The sequence below is a fragment of the Gambusia affinis genome, linkage group LG01 (genome assembly GCF_019740435.1).
Source record: "Gambusia affinis linkage group LG01, SWU_Gaff_1.0, whole genome shotgun sequence".
Taxonomy (NCBI): Eukaryota; Metazoa; Chordata; class Actinopteri; order Cyprinodontiformes; family Poeciliidae; genus Gambusia; species Gambusia affinis.
In genome coordinates this window covers 20,169,813-20,196,954 of record NC_057868.1, presented here as the reverse complement: position 1 = coordinate 20,196,954, position 27,142 = coordinate 20,169,813, and the positions used below count along the sequence as shown (strand labels likewise).

The 27,142-nt window shown below is 36.3% G+C and overlaps 1 protein-coding gene across 1 annotated transcript in view; it reads right to left on the bottom strand.

The window, feature by feature from the left end:
• Nucleotides 1-27,142, bottom strand: part of ctnnbl1 (catenin, beta like 1) — a 95,193-nt gene that overhangs the window by 24,249 nt on the left and 43,802 nt on the right. Inside the window, exons 7-13 of the mRNA XM_044120359.1 lie at nt 23,282-23,373; nt 21,611-21,683; nt 20,640-20,698; nt 19,781-19,929; nt 14,880-15,061; nt 3,308-3,405; nt 1,414-1,494 (exon numbers count right to left, since the gene is read on the bottom strand). Coding sequence (XP_043976294.1) covers nt 1,414-1,494; nt 3,308-3,405; nt 14,880-15,061; nt 19,781-19,929; nt 20,640-20,698; nt 21,611-21,683; nt 23,282-23,373 — 734 coding nt within the window. The remainder of the gene's footprint in view (nt 1-1,413; nt 1,495-3,307; nt 3,406-14,879; nt 15,062-19,780; nt 19,930-20,639; nt 20,699-21,610; nt 21,684-23,281; nt 23,374-27,142) is intronic.

Genomic DNA, 27,142 nt, shown 5'->3' with positions numbered 1-27,142 from the left:
TACTTCATGTTTACATATGTAAGTCAGATTGGACAACAACCCGCCTACACAAACTGGAAATGTTTGGCGGCTCCACAGGGAGGTCAGCATCCCCTCTTCATCTCTGCTCCACCTTCTCCATTAAACACTCTACTCTGTCTACTATCTTCATATTCTTCTGGTGCTAGTAGTTTACCAGCTTTTCACTCTGCTGTTGAGCTGAATCAGATTAATAAAATATTAGGACTATTACATCCAAAGTCATTTTTTGGAATGACGTAAGGAGCAGAAACGATAAAAAATGTGTTTCTGTTTTTTTTGTTTTTTTTTTGCTTTGTGTGTGTCTGGCTGTGAACTGCAGTGGTTTATAGCAATGTGGTTTTAAAGATAGCAGCACACACGGACGCGGCTCCTTATCGTCAGGTTATCGTGAACAACCCCTCTGTCTCCATCCCACAGGCGGAGGCGAGAGTGCGACAGAGGGAAACGGGGAGAGAGAAAACAGAAAGAAAAAAACGGAGGAGGAGGAGGAGAGTAGAATGTCAAACTGTCTGGCCTTTTCTTGGCAATCTTACCACACTGTCTGTCTGAGAAATTAATCTTCTGTCATCTTTAGATAGGAATCTCTCACTTATCTGTCTTCACCCACGCCTCTTTCCACTTCGCCGTTCCCCTTTCACTCTAACTGTATCACTTATTTTCTTTTAATTTATTTTTCCCCACATTTCACCCACCACCTCCAGTATTTACAGTGTTTCTGTGACTTTCTTCGGGTCTCTCTACATTACTGGAGAGAAGAAGCTCTTTTAACACTTTGTGCACTCCTATTCTCTACCTGGACACTTTTCCTCCATCAAACTGTCCAATTTCCACAGACACTTATGAAATGTTTCATTCTTTTGTAAATTGTCATATAAATTATGTTCAGATGGTTTTTGGTCTTTTTTCCCCACAATGCTAAAAAGGAGATGACATGTACTTCAACTTAATTTCACAACATTGTTTGCATCTATAATGTACTACTGAAGCTTTAATTGAATCAATAAGCAATGAATGATGATGCAACATGGAAAATAACTCAGGTTATTTCTTCTTTGTACACATCTGCAGGTGATATGATTTGTCCAACCTTTTAGTTTGCAGAACTTTATGTGGCTTTTTTGCATAAACATCCTAATAAAATACATGAAGTTTGAGGTTGTAATGCCTCAAAATGTGATAAGGGAAACAATTGATAAAACACTACAAATAACAGCTAAAACAAAGTCGCTGAACTTGTTTTCATGGAACTAATGACAGGTTTATTCTTCTCCTTTAATCTTCTAAGTAAAGAGATTTTGTGAATCTGTCACTTCAACAGATTCAACATGAAAACATCAAAAGTCAACAGAAAGACTAGATCAGTAAGGAGGGAGGATAAAAGATGGCTCTTACATGTTTCTCCCCTTCGATCCTCTTATCAGCCTGTTGAACAGCCTCCAGGTATTTAAAATACAACTCCATCAGTCGATCAACCTGGAGAGACAATGAGGAAGCGTTGGAAGGAAGAATGGTGACGTGAGATTAGGAAGCAAAGAACAGGAGCGAAAACAAGACGAAACAAAATATACTTATCTTATAAACAAAAAAGTGCTTAGATTGTGTAAAAAGCTGGCTGGCTAAAAAGTCTCCTCAAATAAATTAAGATAAAATTAAACCTTGCAGCTCTAATAATGAAAACTATTAGTTCTTCTCCCAAGTCTTTCATCAGGAGCCCTTAGAGTTAGTTTTGACTCTGATCTTACTTGAGATGGTCACATCTCTGGTTCGATCATGTGTTTATTATTTTTAAAATATTGCTAAGCTTAGTATGGTACAGCATCTTCTAGCATTTATTGTGAAAACGTCCTTATTACGATAACAATTTTGACTCATCGTTGTCACGATAATTGATGGTTGCTGGAGTCACTGCCAGTTAGACTTTCCACTGACATGGCATTTCAGTCCATGGTCTTCTTTTCATGAACAAAATGCTCAAGCTGTCTCAGACTGGAAGGGAGGAAAGTCTTTCCATTCCATTCCAATCTAGGCTGAGGAAGATTATTATCATGAGCAGTGAAAGTGCTGTGAAGGCCTATTGTATTTGAAAAGTTTTATTATTATTTCCTTGGAAAGCTCCATCTCTGGCTCTCTTGACCTAATCAAGAGGATTTTGTGTTGGATGACAGGTAACAAGTTGTTCTCACTTGCTTTAAAGTCCCAAGAGTTTTCAATGGAGGGTGTGGCCATGGTGGTGCAGCAAAGTGACAGGTCACGCCGTTGCAATACCTTGAGCTCTAAATTCCACAGTTTCGAGCCCAACTCAACCAAACTCACTAGGATCGATCCCTATCCACCCCCAACAGGAAACCATAACAGTCGCTGAGGGGCGTGGCCTAATTTCTCTACAGCGCCCCACAGAATATTTTTTAAAATCTCCTCGCTACATCAGCCGATGTGCACCAGATTATAGGTGCAAAAGATTGTCAGGAGCGCTGTCGCATTAGTTAAACTGAGACTCAATGTTCTTGATACATATACCAAAAAACCCTCCAAAATAAATGAGTTTTTCCACATAAATGTTTCAATTTAACATCTTTTTAGGATCAATCTAAATGGGAGTCAATGTGGCTCCATATAATAGAAATAAACATAAAGCTTCCTTTAACAATAATAAGCTTGTTTTTGAGCTTTCATGTATGAATAGACAAACAATGTCATTTTAGAGGTATAAACAAATCTGATCAGACCGCTTCAACATGGCTACTCTCAAAAGTAGCCATGTTGAACCTAAAATGCAATAAAACTTTTAATAATGGACTTCTCTAAACTTTTGAATAGACAAACAATATTATCATGGCACCAGCCTGTCATAATAAATTATCCAAGAAGTTATTGTGATAAACGATAATATTGTTGTTTTGAGACCATTTCAATATATTCTAGAATACATTAAATGTGTAATTTTCATAAATGATGCACAAATCATTGCCTGACTCAGCTGAATTTGATTACTTAATCACATACTTGTATACATGCAGATGTACATTTTCAACTGAATCAAATTTTAATAGAAAAAGAGCCTGGACAGGTCTGCCTATCTGCATAGGAGACAAACTCAATAAAATGGTTGAATGGAGCAAAGAGACAAATTTCACTAAAGCTTTTAGTGCAACAAAAATAAATAAGAACTTTGTTTGAATTTCAATGAATAGAATTGAGTCCAAAAAAAAAAAAACAGAAGGAGTAAGGATGGAAAATATTTCAAAATAAATCAAAAAAAGCCAAAAGAAACGGGAGAACAGCCTACCTTTTCACAGTCGTTTTCAGTAAACTTGTTGAGGAGTCTGGTTCTCTGCTGAGACTTGAGGTTTCTCAGCATGGAAGCAATGACGGAGCAGACGTGTTCTGAGGAAGAGTTAAAAGTAACGCTGAGAACAAGCATCTCAAGTTCCACCAACAAAGTATGGAGGCTAATTACACCTAAAAACACAGTAGATTACAAAGAAATGACCACACAACACAAAAGTGCTTGAACTTTAATCAACACATGTTTCAATTCTGACCAAATAAAAAACATAAAGCACATTACAAGCTAAAGCACTGAGAAACAGCAACCTGATTAGCATCTGATCATTTGAAATTACAGCACAGAACTAGCTTGGAGCAAGAGTAGAAGAAAATGTAAATTAAATTTTGGAAATCAATTTTCATTTTGGAGCCTACTGGAACATGTGTAGCAGTTTTGGCCGAGGCTGAATGATGTTTCTTGCGGTGATAGAAGTATGCCTGTGGCAGCTTTGGGGCCATTTAAGGCGCAGAAGATCTGCAGACATGTTAATTGACTAAATTAGCAACACAAACATAATGAAACCCCCTGTTACTCATGCTCACGAAGGATCATATTCACATCTCCTTTTAGTCAGCGGCTCCCGGAGCAGGTGGCAATCATAGCACAATATTTCTCCAAGATATTGAATGGAAATGTGGTGCACACACTAGGGAGGCATTGTAAAAATTTCTGGATATATACAAAGCGAAGGCAGAAAGATGTAATTGGACTTTATCAACAAGAGGTCAATATTCTCTCTCAATGAGGCTTTGCTGTTGCTAAGCAACAGGAGTGCATGAATCAATCCTGGTCTGCATTTTAAAAAGGGGTCTTGTTTGCTGTCGGCTTCCTTTGTGCAATTCCTCCTGTGACCCACAGCATCTTTACTCACAGGACATGAGAGCTGAGAAAACTAAAGACTGTAACACCTGCCGTCATAAGTAGTTTCAGAAGATACAAAGATCCATCAAGAGTAAGAGTGAGAGTAGAAACAGGGGAGAATGTGCACACAAGCAATATACAACATAGCAGTCAGGAGGATTTAAAAGCATAGACCTAATGTAAAAACATGAAATAAACATCAGGAAAAACTCACATACTAGGACATATGCAATAAATTTATCAGACAAAAGCCTACAGTTTTGTGAAATAAGTTATCCAAAATCTAATGATGATGTTTAAGCTCCAAAGAATGTAGGTTTGCATATTTAATTGGAAAACTAGGAATCCATCAATCCACTTTTTCAGCACCGATACCGATATTTGAAGTTTAGTATCGGCTGATATCGATCCGATACAGAAAATCAGCTGAACTGACTTTTAAAAAAAGAAAAAAATTTAAACACAGAAGAATTACTAATGTATTTGATAAGTCTGCACCAGTGAAACTCACTGGAACATACCAACAGCTTCACAAGCTAACATGGAAAAACAACTTTAATTTGATCAGTCAGTGCAGCTAGCAGAATAAGGGTCAGAAGAGCAACAAGAAAACCTAAACATAATGTAAAATAAATAAATAAGACATGACGTCAGGCACAGCACAAAGCATAGAGTCAAACTGAATAGATCTGCACTTATCAATAGGTTATATTGTCACAAAGCCTGATCAGGAATTTTTTTCGATATCAGAACCAATACAGATATTAATATGGGATCAGGCATCTCTACTATAAACTAAAATATAATGAATTACTTGCAGGGTTTGTAATTAATTATATGAAATTAATAGCATTTTAATCACATATTTATAATTATATTGACAAATATATAGAATAAGAAAGTAGTATTTTCAATTCAATGTCTTTTTTCTGCTATATTATTAAATAAATAGACATGAGCTCAAGATCAAAGATTTTTATTGTTTATGTTCTATTATTTAAATTATTCAACCATCTGAAATAATGGAAAATTGCAGGTTTGATTCCAGCTGCAATGGTTTAGTGTGTACCTACACATCGGTCTAGGAATGTGTGTGTTTCAGTGTGTGAAACCAGGTCAATGTGGTTCAGGTGTCAAAATCCTGAGTGGATGACAAGACTAGAAAAAAACCCCAAAAAACATAAATTATGTCTAATTATCATTTAAATTGTTTGATCCAAGAATAAATACAGTGCATTCCACTATATTTTTAGCTTTAATTTAGTCAGTTTTATTTTTAATTGATAATTTTTAATGAATCAAATAATTTTTAAGAAAAATCACTCAACACAACATGTTGAGACGTCTGCTATTTGAGCGACGTGTGAAGAGGTCACACTTTTGTAATCAATTGATTCCAACAAAGATACTTGGTGGAAATTAAAATGACATTTACAGATTTTGCAGTTCCATCTATTTTGATTTTTACAATAAGAATGCTTAAACTTGAGGCATAGTTAGATGTTTACAGGCCTTTTAGCCTGGTACATCTGTAAGAAAATGGATGGATAGTACCACTATCTTAGGTAAAAATAAACAGATTTGAAGCTTGAACAAATGATGGAAACCTACCGCAGACAGTACTCTTTATATACTGAAAAACATAAGATTTCCAGACCAAACTGGCAAATCCAAGACTAGAAACTAAGAATTCCCATCATATAGGTTAATAAATGCACCAGCCAACAGAATGTCATGTGATGCACTTTGTTTTGAGTTTATTAAATAGTAGATAAAGAGGCAGCAGCCCCTCCATGACCCTGCAAGGATAAAACATGTATAAATAATGGATGGGATAGAGGCTCAAATGATGCATAAACCGACGGAGCCAATCTTGAAATTGCTTCACTTTATGTTGGTTTCAAAACTGTTACTGAATCATATTTTCTTTATATTTTATGGAACGGCACATTATGAAATAATGTAATAAAACTGGGCTTTAAAATGTAATATTATTAAAATTGCATTATGTAATTATTGATGCAAAATGTATTAAAATCCTCGAATCCTTTTGAATCTGTGAGTCTGAAAATGTACATAAATAACTAAAAGTTTGGCTTTTATTGACCAACGTTTCAATTTAAATGCACATAGGACCTACAACATGATCGTTAGCAGAAGTATTATAATAATACTATGTGGCGCATTATCACATAAAAAAGCATCACCTCAGCATTTTGTAATAAATGTAATGTTATTACATATGCGGTAAAAAGTATTGCAGAATGAGCTCAAGGGTTTGGCGCCAGTTACATAATAAAGTTTCCATTAAACTATTATGCATTGCAGCGTTATTAAATATTGCACAGTCTATGGATGTTTATATTCTGGTCCCTGGTAAAAAGTTTCAATCTCAAGGTCATCTCAGACATTGTTTAGGAATCTTTTTGACAGCAAGATGGGAAAAAGGTGATTTGGTTGTGAATAGGTCAGCCTGGTGAAAGGGCCCCTTATTTTACTGTAGAACATGATCTTTCTTGTACAAAGAGACAAGGAGGCCAGCTGCCATTTCCAAAAGGACACTACTTTATCAACTTGATCCAACTGGTAATTGATGTCAGCACCTCCATGCCCCGCTCAGGGGGGCTATCGATCGCTGGCTGCAGAACGTTCTCTCCAAAGACCAGGAAACTCCACAGAAACTGCTCCTCTGAGGTTTGTGAAGCAGTGGAAGCATGAGTGGGTTGTGGGCATCAAAGAGGAGACCTAAGTTGAATAAAACGGCTTATTCACCTATCTAAAGCAAGACAGCAGGTCAAATACTGCTTCACAATAAATTATAATAGGAAAGAGTCCTCACTTGTTTCAAAGCAGAACAAATTAAAGATTTCCAGAAAAACGGCAAAACTAAACAAAAAAATATATTGAAATTGGTTTGGATTAAGTGGTAATAAAAAAAGCAATGTAGTTGAAGCTGATTTGGTACAGCAAGGTGAATAAAGTAGTACAGATTAAGTGACTCAGTCACAACTTAGTGTTCACAAAGGCAACATACTAATTTCTTACCCAACTGATAAATAAATAGATCTTACAATACTGTCGAGGAAACACTTTTTGTGGCCTGATAAATTTGTCAAACTAATAAAATATGTCACCAATAAAACTGTGAGGGATTTGTGTTTTAATTGTAATACAATAAAGCAAGAAAAACTTTTTTTTTCTTCAGTGCACAAAAAAAACCCACTCTTGGCCTAAAATTCAGATTTATTAAATGAAATTATCAGTTTGAAAACAGCAGAAGTGAAAAAGACTGCTGTAAAAACAGATCACCAAATAGTTGCTTTCCCCCCCTAAATGTTCAATCCAAACCTTTTCATGCACAAACTTAAAATATGCACAAGAATATGAAACCACGGGATAGATTCCTATTGGACTTTTCTAAACTGAGTTTGAATTAATCACACTCAGATTATTACCTTTGGTTTAGCTGTTTAACCTGTTTCACAAGGTGGAAACTTAAATAATAAAATCACCCATTACTCCTTGTGCATGATGTGTCGTGATTTGGTAGGATGCTTAAAGTTTTAACAAACGTGGAGCTTGCTGTAGAACTGCAGCTGGTGCATGCTGTGCTTTAGAAACATTTTAGTTTTGAAAAGGTGAAAATACAAGACAGGTCGTGTGCAAACATTTAGAGCAGTGGAAGTGGTGTTGGACCATTACACTAACGACACCAAGTGAGGATTAAACTCTGGAGCGTTACAGAGGAGCAACAATTAGCTTCAGCTTCAACATAAATTCTTTATTTTATTCTGTTGGACTTTCAAAGCATCATTGATAAGAACAAAATCTATAAGATGTTGGCAGTCTGTTAGAGGATTCTCATATAGGAAAACATTATTTAGGAACCAGAAAATAACTACATGCCGCTTGCTTACAACTGAAAGTGAATATGACGGCACAACCTACATTCTCATTAATTTAGGGTGAATAATTATTTGACTCTTTGGGGGCTTTCATGGAGAACGGAAATTTCCTTCCCAGATGGCTAATTGATCACAAATGTAGATCAGGAATGTGGATCAATACACTAGTTGTAAGAATGCACTGATAAGTCGGCCCTGATTTCCTTAATTATGGAAGATTAGTGACCGGACAATTTTTGGATGAGAAACCGATCTTAACCATTGATCTTATTTCAGCAAAGTTCTGGAAATCAGCCACTGTCACCTTCTCTCTGCAGTGAAAAATGGCCAACTGACAGACCCGTTCAGCGCGTCACGTCTCTGGTTAACCATGGTCACGACTGCCGCCATCGTAGTGACTTTGTTGTTATATTTAACAACTTTTTGGTCTAAATCTGAATTTTAATGTCAGTCTTTTTAAAGATCTATGATTGACCAGAAAACTGCAGTGGGACTTTATAAACTTTGCTAAAATAGGCTTATGGTTGTGAACAGATTCCTAGGTTAGTTTCAAACACCAACAAATAATCAGAACTATTATTCAACATGAAACAGCATTTATAACAAGTTTAGTCTTATAGTTTGCATGCACACACTCTCATTCTGCACTGCAATCCAGCAATGAATACACTGGAGGAATACAAAAAACAGACATTTTAAGGCATAACATCTGGACACTGAGCTCCGGCTGTAGGAGACAAACCCAGTTATTTGTTGTCAACTAATAGATATAAGTAAGATGTAATATCTGGCAATAGAACAGCTCTAGTGAAAATAAATATTCTATTCCTCAAAGAAGAAAATATTGTAGTCTGGTCTACAGTTGCAAACACAATTAGCTTTAAACATTGGAAAAATGAAAACGCCTCAGTCGTCTTAACACGATTTACATTCCCTTAGTGTTAGAAGTTTAAATATTCTTAGGAAATAAAAAGTAGATTGCAAATGTATTGCAGCCTGAGTAATGTGCTACTTCAAAAACCAACCGTACATTACATATAGCTCATAATAAAACAGTTTGAGCTAATAAACTCATGTTTCCAACTGAAGGATACATTTCTTGCAACTATTCTGCACAGAATATTAGGCATTTCAAATCTGAACACATAAATATGCCGGAACATATTTCATTCACGTTCATGGAGATGAAACATGATGAATCCTCACCGCAGGGAAGCTTTAAGCTTGAACAAGATGGTATTAAGATGCATCTTTACACATGCATCAAATAACAAAGCCTTCCTTCTAAACAAACTTATAATAGGATTACATGATACAACTTTGTCAACAAAGATTACAATCAAATTTGCATCATGTAGAATGTTACTGATCTGAATCTGTGGTAAAAGGCAATCAGTCCTGGAAGGCAACGATTAAGTGAGAGATGCGTTTCATTAGTTTTTGATTGAACTGCGTGATTAATTTTTCATTACTAAATTCAGATTACTATGTCTCCCTACTGAAGTAAAATACCCAACAATGTAAAGAGCGAGCCAAAAATATTCATACCCATTGACCTTTTTGTATTTTGTGACATTACAACCAACAACTTCATTGTACCGTATTTTTTCCCACGCTTTGAACCATGCAGCTTGTAGCCCGGTGTGGCTTTTCTGTGGATTTTTCTTCAACCACCAGGGGGCTCTTTAGCAGGAAGTACATCATTGGAAGTCAAAATTGGAAATCAAAGAAGAAAATGCTGGTTTTCATTTAGAACAAGCACGCAAGCACGTGCTAGCAGCAGGCAAGACGGAAAACTTTCTTCAAACTCATACCCCCTCATCATGGAAACAACATGAAGAAGTTTATATGATGCAGCTTTTAAGTTGAAGGCTATCTGGCAGTGCAGATCGAAAGCCGCTGCACGTAAGCTCGGCGTGAACAAATCCATGGTTTGGCGTTAGAGACGCAGGACTGTGTCCTTAATAGCAGATTTATGAAGGACGCAGCCCTCTGCTGCTTCCTTGTGGAAAACTGAGAGCAGCGGAGATACCAGCAGCTTATCTCTGCCTCTCTCTGAGGGAGGTACAACCTACATGTATAAGCCATTGCAGCTTTCCAGTTTGTTTGTTTTTTTTAAACTTTGTGGGTGCAGCTTATAGTGAGGTGCACTCTATAGTCTGGAAAATACGGTAATGTGGAATTTATTTGACGACTGAAGTAGAAAGAAACTGAAACCTGGTTTTCATTTCTTCTAGCAAATAAAAATATTCTATCCAAGTTATTCCTAATAGAAGGTGTAGCCAAACTGCAAACCAAATATGTCAGGCAATGACACCATTAGTCAGAGAAGAAGCCAAGAGGCTCAAGGTAACTCATGAGGAGCTGCAGAGATCCACAGTTCAGGATCTTTGCCCTCAAAGGCGGGGCTAGGTCCAACCATGCGATTTGCCCAGCAGAATGGTTGCCATGGAGATTATGGGATTTCTCACAAATGCATGAAAGGATCAATAACAGTCTAGGTATGTTTTTGGTGACAGGACAACATTGTAATATAATGTACAGCTCAACAAAGTAGATTTTTACATAATACTGCTCCTTTTAAAGGAGAAGAAATAAAAGAAACAACCTCTTTAATATCTGTTATAACCTCATGATGTACCTGCAACCTTTGCTTTTATTTGCAGGAGCAGCACAACGAGCCAATTTAATAGACATTCTGTTTTCATTAGAAGGGCCTTTCCTTTCACCTTCAATGCAAATACTCAAAGGAACTGCAACAGTTTTAAAATATGACACAGTGTCTAACAGGTCTCTGTCAGTCTGCATGCCTTACTCATTACTTATTTTATAGTGTTCATTAGAAAAAGAAAGGTCACAAAACAGGCATTTGCAGCATGTTTGTGTGGAATTTAAATAACATCAAGCACAAAGGACTCTGTGGCTTCACTTCCCACCAACAGCAGCAGCGAACACGCACACGGCTAAACAAATAAACCCTTTTCCGAGTCAGAGTTGGAGATGGAACTATGACTATTGTGCCTCGCCATGTAAATTAGTTGTTTACTTCTGTTCCCTCGAACACTCGCTCGCATCATTAGCCGCCTAAATATTACAACCGGCTGGCACCAATTTCCATCACACAATCTCATTTCAGTGGTAATGACAAAGTACATACACCAATAAACACAGACCCCAGAAACAAGCAGCAGAATTGTGACAGGAATATTCACGAGCCACTGAATGTAATTTCTTGTTTAGTTTTTTTTCTTCTTCTTCTTTCCACATACATTCTCTTTATAATTATGCTCCATTTATGCTAATCTGTCCCGGTGATCTCAGGTCATTTGGAATGAGACCATTTCAGAGAGGACTGTGTAGGGATCAATCTTTGGACTGAGGTTTAAGATACAGAGTAATTAAATGGATACGAAAGAAAGACGAGACTAAAGGGGGAAGGACTTAGAGGTCCCTGCCTACTAATTACTTTTGTTAGAAGCTTACAACAGTTAATTAATCTACAGTGTTATTGTGTTATTCAGAAGAACCCCTTGATTAATGACATTTTCAATTAGTAGGCTTATAGAGAGGGATGGTTAACTCAGTATGATTTGCATTTTGACAGGCATCTCATTACACTTATGGCACTTTGACAAACCAGCAAAGACGCGATGGAAAATCCTATACTGGTTAAATTGCTAATTGCAGAGAACATAAAATAATAGCCAGTAATACGAATACTTAAAGTGCTCATAATTATTAGAACAGTGATACAACCTTACTAAATAATCACGCCACACTGTTAGAGATACTGAGATTACAACTAAGGTCATGTTTTGCTTTCAAAAACAAATTGAAAGCTTCACAATATGACTGGTTCTAACTGGTTTAGAATAAATTTATCCCATATACGGTAGTATTTACAGATAAAAGTATTTATTGTTGGAGGTCATCATTTAATTTAACAAACATTTTATCAGAGTACAGTGATATTACTATTTTTGAATCTGGTCTGTATCTGTTACAAACCGGAGATGACACTCAAGCAGTGCCGAGATGGAAATAATGTGACTGTTTTGTTGCAGTGCCTTCATGGTCTACAAATGTATTCCTTCTTCACAAATGGCGCCAACTAATACACTGGATTTAAAGTAATTTTTGACCAGTTCTTAAGAATGTATTTGGGCTTGCCTTCCAGAGGATGTGGGCACTTCACTGTGGGTGGATTTCCAAATCTCCTGCCTGCCAACAGCTGCCTTGGCAGAGCCTTCAGCACATACGACAGGGGTGCAAAAGGTTTTCACTGCCAGGCAGGGTTATCTTCCATACTGTTCCTCTTGCTACTTAACAGGTTCAAAGGTTAATTCATTGAGTCTCTGGGTGATAAGTGACACAAAGGCAGACAATTTGTTTTCCTCTGCAGAGCTGAGAAGCCTTGCCAGATGGATGAAACTTAATTAACACGGACAAGAAAGAGGGGAAAGCCTTTTATGTTTTGAATGTAGCCAAATGAAATAAAAACCCTAAGATGAAAAAGATTCTACCTATTTTTATTTTCTTCTAGTTTGCACCTCCGATCTCTCACTCCAAAATGAGAGGTTCAGGAGCACAGACGGGAAAGTCAGTCGAGATTGGACTGACATCAAACCGACAGGTGGAAGAAGGAGCCAACCGAAGCATGATGAAGCGAGTGGCTGCAGAAAAAGGGTGGGACATCAAATTGCAGAAGCGAAGATGCAGATAAATTAATGTATAGCTTTATCTTGTTTACTGTGTTCCGGCCAGAACATTATTTACGTTACGCATAGTTGTCACTTCCGCCTCTGAGTTGTTGACGAATGCAGATATTAACGGCATAACATCCAATTTTCAAATTCGGCCCGTGGGGATTTTATTGATTAATGATAATGCTTGGGTTTTCATTGTTTTTGGGGGACCAAAAACAAAATGACTGGTGCGATGCCTGGAGTACAGCAGTCTTTCTCCTTTGCAGTAAATTTGCAGTAAAATCGGAAAAAGTTTGGGAATTTGTAAAAAACTGGAAGGACTTACTAATGTAATTTAGAGTCTAAAGGGCCACATAAAAAGCTGCGGCTGGCCAAATTTGGCCCCCGGGTCTTGAGTTTGACGCAGGTGCTGTAGAGGTTGCAAAACTATAGATATGGTGAATGGTAACTTTAACTGTCATTTCAGGTTAAACATTTATTGAAAAACTAACAGAAAATATGCTATCATTAAAACAGTGAAATGTATTAAAATCAAAAAGATTAAAGTATTCGGCTTCAGGGTCCCCCACTGATGAAATATGCGATTCAATACCAGAGATCAAGATCTGAGCTCATTAAAATTTTATGCATGATTAATTTTGAACACACATAAAAATTTTATGTGAAATAAGAAGCGATAGAACATAAGACAGAATGGATGAAGTAGTGCGGTTGTGGAGATTTAGATAAAGCGCAGAGTGCTTTCATATTTAAATGGAAATAAAAGGCAGTCAAGCTTCCTTAGACTGCACTGGACAGAGTTTATTTGAGCTTTCACTGTTAGTTACTGCATTTAAATATCAGAAAGAGATGCGATGAAAACTGCAGCGGTTGTATGAAATGTTTCACAATTGACTGGTTAGAGCACCTAATTAGGACCTGTTACAGGATTTCTGGGCAGCTCCTAAAAATCCAATAATTTTATTCAGGGTTTCTTCACTTTTCCCACAGTAACATTCAAGCACTTTTGAAGCGTTTTTGAGTTTTCAAAGTATTCCAGCACCACACTCTGAAGATGAAACAATAGCAAAGAACTAAAAGAGATAATGCCTTATGTCTTATACACCCTACAGTAAGGACAATGTCAACTACAATAAAATAAAACTGTTATGTTTTGTAATGTCTCTCCCACACCACCAATATGGAAAGTTTGGAGAACAAAAGACTATTTTACCTAAGAAAATCCCCTAATTTCAATAACGTTGTTTAATGTACAATATAAGCTAACATTTATTTCAATTACACAGATCAATAAGCCATTAGGAATAATAAATGTTCATTACATTGAAACAATCCAAAAAAATAGTGTTAAGATAAATGCTTAAACACAATATACAAGCAAGGTTGCAAAAAAAAAATCTCTAAGTAATGTTGTCGCTACATTTTCTGTCATTTAACAAATAGAAAGAATTTTGGTTATTTTAACAGACCTAAAGCAATAAGTTTATTCTGATTTAACTTCAAACAGTGAGAAGAACTAAAAGAGAAAAGAAATGTGCCTCTTTTTATTATATGTATAAAAATATCTGATTTCAACTGTAAACAATGTTCTCCAAATTTAGGTTTTCACTCAAGTATTAGATTGCACTTTATTACAAAATGGTGTAGCTTGAATATCAGTCATTTTTAAGGACTTTAAAGAGAAACCAAACACTTTTCACACGTTGAAAATATCCAATGGACATTCAAGCATTTTCAAGGATTTCAAGCACCTTCACAAACCCTGTTCAGTGGCACGTTGCTCTTTTTGAGACTCACTTTTTAAAGTTTTTGTTTTGTTTTTTTTTTCTCTTATTTTATTGATGTCTCAGAAAACAGTCTTGCATAAGAGAAGAAATACAAACTCAGTCATACACAGAAATCTAGATGACCCAAAGAAAAAAATGGCAGCCTTCGCAATTTTACCTAGTGGGTCATGCTGTTTGAAGAGGTCACAGCTGGCTGCAGCTTTGCAGCCGGCTGCGGCCCTTGTAAAAGAAATCATGTTAGTACTGCCACATTCTGTAATTACTGACTGACCTTCATGCTCTTTCTCTGAAGTACCGGTTTTCTTCATCTTCTTTGGGGTTTTCATAAAAAGTGGAAAGATGGTCCGCAAGCCCAGGACATCCACAAATTTATGGCAGTTATCCGCTCCCTCGGGCCCAATCATAGCATGGTCCAGAACCTTCAGAGCACTGGTTCGTGACATTTTCTTCTCTCTGTGGAGAAGATGGTATCAAAAAGGTATATTAGTACAAGTTCTAAAGTAAATCTGAACTGGTAGAAAGTATACAGTTTAAAAATCAGCTCCAGTCATGTGTTCTTGGTTCAATCTAGGCCTGTCACAATAACAAATTTTGCTGAGCGATTAATTGTTTCAAAAATTATTGCGATAAATGATAATTTTGTTTGAAGACCGTTTTACACTGATTTAATGGAAATGACATAATAATGCATGGGATTTTCTGCCAAAGATAGAGCTACTTTATTTTCAAAAGAATGCTTAACATTGGAACTGATAAAATAAACAAAACAACCAAAAACAAAAATAAAATGGATTCTCAGTCTCTATTAACAAAGATGTACTTGAATAAAAACACCAAAGTGAGTAAATACTGCATTCAACCAAAAGAGTGCAGATTATTAAGTCTGTATACTATTTTGCCCTTCAGTAATCATTAGATTTAAATAGAGAAGATGGGCACATCTCACTACCTGATGCAATAGTTCACACTACACGTTAGTTCACACAAACATTTTCCCCTTAAGACAATCTTAGAACTTTGGTCGTTCTAAGATTGTCGCTTGTGATTTTGTAACCGATCATCCTGTAGTGTGTTGTGTGTAATGGTAGTTTGTTGTGGCCGCTCTGACCTAAATCAGGGGTTTTCCCCACTGGGAGCGTTAACGCAGCCTGTTGAATGTGACATGTAGCCAATCAGAAAGCGCGGATTCTCCTCCGTGCTTTCTGAGGGTGAATTACAGAGGGGAAAACCAAACAGCTGACACAGCGCAACCCGAAGTCCAGCGGACATTGGAGATGATATGTGGAAACAACATTGATGTTTATAAAACATTTCGTGCAAAGAATATAGAAATGAGGAGGGGAGGAGTTGGAGAGAAATCGCTACGTTGATGAACCTGGTAACTTTTCAGCTGTTCTTCGATAACGTGACATAAATAGGTTCTAATGATTTTCATTCAGTTGACACTAGAGCCACGTGCATTGCAGGTAAATTGTAGTAAAGCATTGATTAATGCCTGGTTTTAAAATTAGTTAACTGGACTTGTAGCCCTTATTTTGTGTCCATTGTTGGACACCACATGGCACGATCGAACCTGATCGAACCGTTATACCAAGGATTTCTGTCGGCTAATGTGTGGACTCTCAGGTTTTGAAAATGGACCAACAATCAGCCGACAGCTCTAAGATGGTGTAGTGTGAACTGGACATTACACTAAGGATATGAGGAAGGGAGGGTCAGTGGAGAGAATCGGAGTTGAGCCTTTTTTCATTCAGTGTCATCAACAGAAAGAGAAAAAGGCCGGAAGAGATGATAAAGCCGATAATTAAAATGACGTCAATAGTTTTAATTTATTGTATGATTAATTGATTTATCGTTTATTGTGACAGGCCTAGTTCAATCATAACAATAGATTTTTATATAATGCAACCAATAAGAGAGCTGTCGATCTTGAATAAAACACCTAGGAAAAAACATGCAAAAGTGTAGAAGCTTAACATATACTGCTGTGTAAAACTGCACTGTAGTAGTTACATGTAATCTCAAAACTATTCACACCCCCAGCAGATTAAGATTTAGAAACCATATTCATTCAACCAAGATGTTGAGGTTCTGACAGACACATCTCAAAAGAAAACAATTCAATTCATTTCAGGGATGCAACCAAATAATCAGCTTACAATATATAGTTGATTATTTCTTTATTAGAATAAATTTTGTTCCAATCGAATAATAATGTAACTTAGAACTTCTTTCAGTGTTGTAGTTTGGTTGCCACCCTGTAGAGAGCGTCACTGGTCATCATTAAGCAGAGCCAGTTGATAAAGAGATAAAGATGGCAGGCCATAATAGAAAGGAGAAGAGAAACAGTCGAAACAAAGTCTGGTGAGGGATCCAAAATGCACTTCATGCAGCTCCGTTTTGAAATATAAACACTCAATAAGCTTCTTAAGAGGTTACTTTTATTGCGTTGTTTCAACCAAGCCAAACATTTTTCTGTTTTCTAAATTTGAGACTAAATAAAATTACACACATGCAAATTTTTCAGTACTAAGTAGAATCCTTGCAAATACCAAGTGTTGATCATTTTGAGGTCTTACAAAGTGTCCCATTGACCTCACTTTCTTATTATACATTTATTTTTTTGTGTTAAAGGTTATGTCCAGTGCTTTTTATTAACCCATCACGACACCAACATCAGGCAAACAAATATCCTGCAGAACAAACACTCAACCATTTCCAGCATCAATGCCGTGCGGTGGAATGAAGAAAGAACTTTTCTTTAGTCTGTTTACATCTCTATCCTACACCTCCTCTAAGGAAATGTAGCTGTCTGTCTGAGTGTCATTTCCACCCATTTCCACCAATGACAGATGACAGAGTTTATCTCAGAGGAGGGACACATATTTCAGGCAGTTGTGTCTGGTTTTGCAGACAGACACGCTGCAGATGATGGACAGCTAGGGTGGGCAAGGGGAATGATGTTTCCACATGGACGCTAAGGCAACTCAGTCTCCAGATAAAAAAATATAAAATAACATAACTATTTGGAGGCAAGAATTTGATGAAAGTTATTGGCCATGTGAGTATGACGAGAGGCAAATATGTTTTTATACAGACTATAGAGACAATATAATAACAGTAACTTAGGAGTTATCTGATGTGATAGTAGTGAACTTTGTCCAAAAATATTGATCTACCAATTAATTACAGATAATTATGATTTATTAATTACAGACCTTGCTATTAACTTGATTAAAATTTTAAGTTGCAAAGCACTAATTAAGTACACCCACAAGTATTTCAATAATAGATTTTGTGGCTAATTCTTTTTTCTTTAAATATCAGTGAATATTTAAAAAATAAGACATCCTGCAACTGTAAAGGGATTACTATACAGTTTCACAGCATACATATCAGCAAAAATTACTTTAATATTTGTTGCAGTTCAACATTTCCACAAAATTTGTAGTAACTCAACGCAAGATACATAGTTTCATCACTAGAAGAGAGTTTTACATCGAAGAATCATTGACTGCTGCGACAGACTGGCGACCTGTCCAGGGTGAACCCTGCCTCTCGCCCGGAACATAGCTGGAGATAGACACCAGCATCCCTCTCAACCCCATTAAGGACGAAGGGTGTACAGAAAATGGATGGATGGATGGATAGAATCATTGACTGTTTTGTACTTGACCGCAGAAACAAATCAAGCAGCCGTGGTAAATAAATGTTCTGAGAAAATAAGTTCTGGGAAACTTGTCAAATAGTCAAAACAAGCCTTAAAAAGTTGTGCTGTTTTTAATGTCCTAATATTAAAAGTTGGCTTGTTTGGCCCAGATGGCTGAACCAAACCAAAACTAACTCCAACAAATCCAACACCCAAGCTTAACTTAAAACGTCTCCTCAAAACAACCATTAAGCCATAAAAGTCCAACGTTGAACATTATAGTCTTCCTCATGTCACCTGAGATTTAAACAAATACTTGGTAAGTTTTAATTGTAGCAATTTATATTTAAAAAAAGCTTCTGTTCCATCTGAATTACACAAGCAGTAGGTAGTCTGAAATCATTTTTTTGTTAAATTTGATTCACTTGCTCTGTTCTATTTTCTTTTAATAAGAAATTTATATTTATTAAAATTCTAGGTGATATTTCTCCTTATAAGCTTCTATGCCTAATACTTCTCATGCAATTGTTTTACATTTAATAGAAAATAGTTGTTCATACTTCAAATAAGAGCAAATACATTGATGAGAAACATTGACATTTTAATAGGTGATATTGCTTGAATTAAAGGGACTGACTTTGGTTGTAATTCTTGTTTTAAAGTTTTGTGTTAATATGATGCCATAACACTGACAATTTTAAAGTTATTATTCAAAGAAGCTCACATTGTCCCATGTCACTGATTACAGTGATAGGTCCAACATTAACCGTAAATGCTGGACCATTTTTGTTGGCTAAATTCTATCAAGCCAACAAAAATGATTATGTTCTAGTTTTAAAAGATAGGGCTGATTCTGCCATAATGAGTTATTGATCCCCCGTCTTAAATGTGTGTGATCATCAGTGCTCAGGTGTAGAAGCTGTGAAGGTTTCATAAAAGCATGTGGTGAGTCTGCATGACTGTTTAAGGTCAGCTCTGCCACTCTCATCCAATCAATCAACAGTTAGCAGAGTGCAGCAAGGCAGTAGAGTAGAACAAGAGAGCTGGGGGGAAAGCTCTGAAATGAGCTTTTAAGGACCAAAAGGTCCAGAAGAGAGCATTTTGTTCTTCTTTTGGAGCATGGCATCTCAACTTATTTATCTTTGAACCCAAAGATAAAGTGGAATGATCTAGAGTCCTTAAAAGTATTCATTTAATACACAGACTATAGAAAACCTGAAGCTTCCTAGATGGTGTTTGGAGCAATAACAAATCTGAAAAATGGTTTAAAGCATCAGTTTCTACATGTGTTTCTCCTGTTGGAAAGGTGAAACAAATTAACATCCTATCTGTTGCTTTACTTCTACTAGAGAATAAATGGAGAATGAATAAATGTAACATTAATCAGTGTGTGATACCGTTTTACCAGATTAAGCCAGAAGAGGAGCAGTATTAGAAATCAGAGTTTTGTGGACATGCGGCCACAAAGTTCAAACATGAAAATGTTAGATGGTTCTGAGGTTCTGGTGGTGTGTTCCTCTTACCTGAGCATGAGGTTCATTAGCTGGAGTCCTTCTCCTTTGAGGAAGCGATCTCTATTGGAGGACAGCATGAGGCAGGAGCAGAGAGCATCAAAGAGGTTTTCCATCATCTCCTGCTCCTCGGCTGTGTTTGGGTTGTGACGTTTAAACACCTGGGAGACGAACCAAAGAAAAGGCTTTTAAAGGGTTCACAGGCCTGATTTTGAAACAAAAGTTAAAATGCTTAACATGCTTCTGATAATAATTGGAGGATATTTGGGCACATTTAGAAAGAAAAGCTGAGAATCAATTCAAAATGTCTTAATAATAATAATAATAATACTAATAATGGTAAAAGTAATAATAATAATAATAAAACTCACAAAAGAAAAAGAAATCACTGTAGTTTTATATAGGACATAATTATGAAACAATACAGATTCTATTGTCTGAAAATTTGCCAAATATAGTGACAGAAATGGAGTGACTATTGTTAGACAAGATGGCTTGGTGGATAAAATCCTTTTCAAATTAAGAATTAGACAATCAGCCAAAATTCAGCAAATCAGGGCTGATTTATCGTCCACCCCTAATTTGTACTGAGCCCCTTTTAACTCAATCCCTCTACATAAAATCTGCATGTCACACTTTTCAGATCATGTACTTTTTTTTTTATATTCCTTTTTACAATATAAGTGTATGAATCCTATTGCAAAGCAGTGATTTACACTGATCAGTCAGCAATATGTTCCATAAACACACTGATATGTTTGATGTGTTGATTAGACACAGTACAACAGTACAAGACCAGCAACAGTAAGCCTAACCAGGGAAAACAACACTGAAGGTCAAAGGTCAAAGAAAAAACTACTAAAAATCTTACAGAGAGCTGCTGCAGTAATACATCAATGCCATCCATTTCCCCCAGGAGTTCTCTGGTAGCTGAGGGATAAGTAAAATAATAAAGTGAAAGATTATGATCAAAATCCAGCTGAAGATAAAAAATCCGTTTAAAATAAGTTTAAAAAGTTTTATTTACTACAAAACAAAAAACAAAAAAGTGGTGTTTTTTTTACAACAAAAGAGGTTTGTTCAAAAACAGAAAAAACAATGGACTTGATTCAAAAATGCAAGCCGAAACATTTTTAATTTCCTATTTCCATTTTGTCAACTGTCCTTTAAATCACATGTAGCAGCAAAAGATGATAATTACATGCAAATTAGGATTTCAAGAAGTCAAAGAGTCACAAATGGGATGATTTGCCTTGTTCTTAGCTCAGACGACAGGTAAGAACATTCCCGCTGTCTTTATTCAGCAGGAATAAAGACCCACTGAATAAAGACAGCGGGTATTTATTCAGGATTTTTCTTTTTTTTCTTTTTTTTTTTGTGTCGATATTTTTCTTAGTGGATGCTGAAATGCAGAGAAGGCAGCTAATAACTGAGACAGCAGGAGTAGGGTAAAGGGAAGCTGGTGTAAAAGGGGACGCGACTCCAAATGCAGATCGACATGGATTAGGAACCCAATCATCCTGTGGCTGTCTTCTACTGAATTTTATTATTTTATTAACCATGGAAAAGGAAGAAAACAACAGCAAATCTACCCAGAAAGATGGGGGAAAACATGAAAGGTAATGTGAAATTAAAAAAAAAGTAATGGAGGGAAATGACATTTATAAGGAAGGGAGGAAAAAAATCAAAGGAATATAAATAGGAGGAGTGATAATGGGAGCATGTAATGAGGGGGAAAAGAAAGGAGGGAAATGACACAATAAAGGGATGCTGACAGAGAATGCATCAGCATAAGGAAAATAATAAGAGAGAATAATAATTCTGAGAGGTTCAAAAACTTACTGTCATTATTCTGCAGCAAGATGGCCAGAATCTCACTGCAGTACAGCTTGTTAGCATCAAACGGCATCTTAGCCTGGGGGGATGAAGAGAGGAGAGAGAACAGAGGAAAAAAGAGAGAAAAAATGAGAAAGAGGGAGAAGAAAGAAGGGAGAAAGATAAAAAAGAATGAGAAAAAGAGGAAGTGGGAAAGAAAAAAGTATTAAAAAAAGTTCAATGTTTGAAAGAAAAAAATAAATAAATAAAAAGAAACAGAAAAAGAACATTTAAAAAAGAGAAAGAAAAAAAACAACAATAAGAGAAAAAGACATGGAGAGGGAAAAAAGAAAACAAGGGAAAGGGACAAACAAGACAAACGGACATGTATTTAGTGGACTAGCTGAGAGGCTTGGGTCTCCAAACTGTCCAGATTGTCCACATGAAGCTCTGCAGTTTGCAGCCTGAAGCAGCGCTGCTGCCTCACAGGTCGTCACAAGAAGCATAGCCACAGTGCTTCCAAATAAATCTACAGACTCATTTATTTCAATCACAATAACCAACAGAGTGAAAAGAGAAAAAACTAATGACCTTCGAATCAACACAATATCTGAATTAGAGGCAATTTGAGATGAATATACAGCTACAACTGACAAAAAATTTCATTACATCTTAATATAGTTATAAAACTTGCTTTATAAAGTAACCAAATCATCATTATGCAGCCCAATGTTCACACCGGCAGAGGTGCTTAACAACTAAAACCTCATCTGACTGATTTAAATCATCTTTTATCAGATTTATCTAATGAAACCTTATTTTGCAGGAAGACAGAAAACCACTAAGCTTTAATCCATCTGCATGATTTGAATTTGATTTTTAATTAAAGTCTAATATAACTAGTCTGCATAAAAAATGAAAACTATGTACTGCAGATTCACATAACTTTAGTTTTGCATTTCACTGTAAAAATACAAAAGTAATTCTGGTTTAGTTCCTAGTGCAAATATCTCAGTACACTTGAAGTAATAATGTAAATAAACTGAACAATGTTACTGTGTTTTAATAATTCCTTTTAATTTTACCAATGGCATTTTCATTATTCATGCAAATACATCAATTACTTCAAATAAGGGATCTTCACTTCTCATGGTTACCATAGTGATGTCTTCACCTACATCTAGTGACTGCCAAACAATCATATAAAACTAAATACAGACTAAAGGCACAAAAAAGCTAAAAAGCAGCAAATGAAGAAGAAATTTATGATGATCAAAAATTTGAAAGATAAAAACAAACTGAAAAGTGAATTTACAATGAAGTTCTATGTTTGTTAGGTAAGTTTCTAAGCAAGGGTGTACATCATATCAGGAAAATATGAAATTACGATGCTATTGCTGAAAATATTGATTAACTTCCATTTTTCTAAAATTATAGCTCAGATATGGGCATTTCTGCCAGCTAGAATCATACATAGTCAATACACAGAGAGCTATCTCTTGTCAAATCCTGTGTCAAGCAGTACATTCCCATTGTGATAATGGTGCACACTAGTATTGCATAGTGATAGTGCAGCTCTATGTCTAATATAAAACAAGGTACCTTACTACATTTTAGTAAAGTACAGACTGGATGGGAAAGTTTTTCCTACGTAGGCTGTCCAAACAGTCGAGTGGTGTGAGAGCATCAAGTTCTTACCTTGATTCTCTTCAGCAGCCACTGCATGAGTCCCTGCTGAGCAGCTTCAGTGCACAGCCCAGGTCTGAACTCTGCCATGTTTTCAGTAATAGCTGCAGAGATTGAAAAATAAAATTAAATAAATAAATAAATACATAAGTCATGGAGCATTATGTCTGCCAAAAAAATGGCTTTACAGTTTTTTCAGGATAAATCTGGATGAAATGAAGCAGTGAGTGCATCTAAGAACCAGAAGGTTCTGATCCCGAGTGTTTACCCAATCTGATAAATTTCCTCTTTCCATCATCAGAACTACTAAATAACTGGAAAGCAAAGGGCACTTAATAGGAGATTGTTTTACAGAATTTGAACCAGCTGAAGCTAGAACTGCCACTTCAGGAGTTTTGGGTAAAACATACAACAGTATTTTTTTTTTTATCATAAATGCAAAATGTATACATTTATGCACAGTTTTGACTTAATTTCTGCTCTGAGTGTGTTCTTTCACCAAATTGTCTTCTTTTTGAGTTTGAGTGCTCAAGTTTAATAATCTATTACCAAATTAGTTGATTATTTCAATAACAGATTCATCACAATTAATTGCTTCGGCTCTACTCTGAACTCTGCAGACGTGTGTCAGGAATGTCTATAGAAACAGTTTAGAGTGCTGAATTTTCTGCACATGTTGCTGTGGATGAATTCAATAATCTGGAGGTATGAGTGAGTACCTTTGGCATTATAATACACACTTAGGTTTAAATTGTACTGTTAATGCTGTGAAACAGTGGGATTTAAACTTAAATTTCATATAAATTAGTGCTATCAATCAATTGAAAAAAAATTTATCAGATTAATCACACTCTGGCTCCGTGAGTAATCACAATTAATCACTATGCCTAACTTGTAGTTGTTGCACTGGGAAAGCTCCGCCTTGTGTCAAACTCCAACCAATTAAAACACAAGCTATTATCTGTTTATTTTTTTTGCTTGTTTTGTTTTTATTTGTAGCAGAAAGCAGGTGATGTGATCTCTCAGTACTCAACAGTAGCTAGGGAAACTTATACCACAACACATTCATACAGCTAGAAGCAAATGTGCTCAGGGGACATCTGAGACAAGATATACTTTATTTTCTAGGTCTTGAGTGCCCCACTCCTTTCTGATGCTGCCCTGGTTAACTGCCCATATTAAAAAAAACGCCATATTTTCAAAAAAAGTTTAAGAAAATGTTTTATTCTCTTTAACCAAACATGTCTGAAGATTCCCAGTTTTCTAGGTTTGTATATTCAGGAAGCCATTTTATTAAAAAAATTAATTAATGTAAAGATGTCCCTCTTCGTTCATTTCCTATGAATTTAATCGATGAGGCAAAAGTCTGCTGTCCTCATCTAGCCGGCGTAATTCCTGTATGTGAAACTTTGAGTTCATACACGCAGACGTACACACAGGGCTAGCAAGGCAACACAAGAAAGTTTTAAATGCTCAACTTTTGTTGCCCTCTGCTGTCGCAGAAAAATTTCATCTTCTGCTGTTGTTCATTGATTCTTGTGTCAAGTCCAAAACGAGCTGCTGTGAATGAGGTAAACCTCCACAGGAATAAGTAGTTCAATTAATCTGTAATGCTTTAGAATTTTCAGATTAATGGCATGTGTTGAAGTTGACAGCTGTAGTACAAACAATAATAATAATGATAATAATAAAAAAAAAGACAGCACACGTGAGATTGGTTTGGAAATAGAAGTGTAAATAGTTTTTTGTGCACTGTGAGATATTTTTACCTGATGTTCACAGTTCAGGCTGCAGCCTGTTAACAAAAAGGGCTTCCAGAGAACTGATGGATGGAAACCACAATCTGAAATTCCAGATCAAACCTGATCTTATTAAGCGGATCGGGTATCAGTCGGGTGTGACTAATCTACATCAAATCTGATTTTTCTCTCTGTGCTTTTTCCCCAAATTATCTTATAATTCTTTGCTTCCAAAGGCCTGTCTCTGTATTTCATCCCTTCATCAGACCAAATGGATGCTGGGAGAGAGAGAGACAGAGAGAGAGACGGCGATGGAAGAATGGAGAAAACAAAGAAAGAAATGAACAGAAGAGCAAAGTGGAGGAAAACAGGATGGTGGACAAGTCAAAGATGAGAGATAAGAAAGAGAGGGATGCTAGACCTGAGTGAAGAGCAGCCTGGCAATACGGGGGAAAAAAACAGCAACATCTGGAGAGATGGGCTGCAGATGATAGAGAAATGATGGAGAAATAACAACAGAGGAGAAGATAGAGCACAGGGGTGCAGAGGGAGGAAGACCAAGGCCCTTTATCAGGGATTCAAACAGAGCAGACAGCATCCTGGAGGAAAGCAGGCCCAGAACAGAAAGCAGCCAAGGCAGACAAAAGGCTTATTCAAGCTTGGAGAGCTCCCTTGATAACTCTCTCTCTCTCTCTTTTATACACACACATACGTATACACACAACTTCAGAGGATGAGCGAGTGTTGCTCCCACGATGAATGCCACAAACACACACACACACACACCAAAACAGCCCTTCTGACACACGGCCTTAATCTGGCAACAAAGAGAGAGAAATCATCTCAACGGACTCATTCAACACAAAAACAGCTGAGGGGCAGAAAGTCAGATCCATGTGAGGCTAAACGCAGAGGCCAGGACTTTTACAGTCTCCTACTGTCCTCGCTTTTAATGCTATCGAATGAACCAAATGAATGTCTTTTAGGAGATTAAAGAAAAATACACACTGCAGAAGTATTGAGAAAAGAGCAGCTAATTTGACCACGAGGTCCTACACTGTCCCTACTGGTCATCTGAATTTAGTTATTGTTAAGGGATTTGCACAGGTTTTCCAAAACCTGAACCTCAGGACGCAGAATTACAGTCCTTAGATTGGTCCGTATTCAAGACTCTTCATTTAAAGCAACCAGTCACTAAAAGATCACCAGTAATCCCTCCTTAAAGCTGCAGTATATAACTTTTGTTTTTTTACATATTTGTTAAAATCCTTGTCGTAATAGTTTGTTACAAATCACATAATCTGTGCGACAGATTTCACCAATTTTACTGATTAATCAAATTTTTGGGGAGATTTAATTGTTGGAAAATCTGGATTTCTATTTTCTTCGATGAACTCCTTGGATTTTCATAGTTCAGATTGATGTCAGCATCCCCAGGGCCGCCATCTTGTTTGACAAACATGTTTTACGACTCTTATGAATTTGGACTTTGGATTCAGGTCAACACTAATAAATATAGTTTAATACAAAATATAGGCTTTATAAAAATAAAGCCTATATTTATTCTTGTAGTAATACGAGAATAAAGTCATATGACAAAGTCGGAGTAATACAAGAATGAAATAGTAATTTTTAAATTTTAAAGATTTTTCTCATTAAAAGAACTTTGAAATAATAATATATTTATTATTTCAATATTATAACTATATACTCATACTTGCTCGTACTACAAATATTCGTGCATCCTTTCATCCATCCATCAACTCACAGAAGGGACAACTGAAATAAAAGCTACTTTATAAAAATATTTTCTATCATTTGTAATTGTCTTTTTTTACAGAAGAAACCAAAAGAAAGATGATTCAAATCAGAAATCAAGTGCGGTTTGAAAAAACATATAAAATAAATATTTTTATTTTAAACTATATTGCCCAGCCCCAAGAACACACCATATCCAAGTACCTTTTTGTTGTTTGAAATTAGTAGAAAAGGTAGTTTTGCACCGACTGCTCACACATACAGTGTGACCCTGCCTCTGAAATAAAGGACAACTAACTGCAGGAAGACTTTGGTTTTTTTCAAATTTTTATCTGGCACAGGAGGCCTTCACTTGCAGCAGATTTACTGTCTAAAT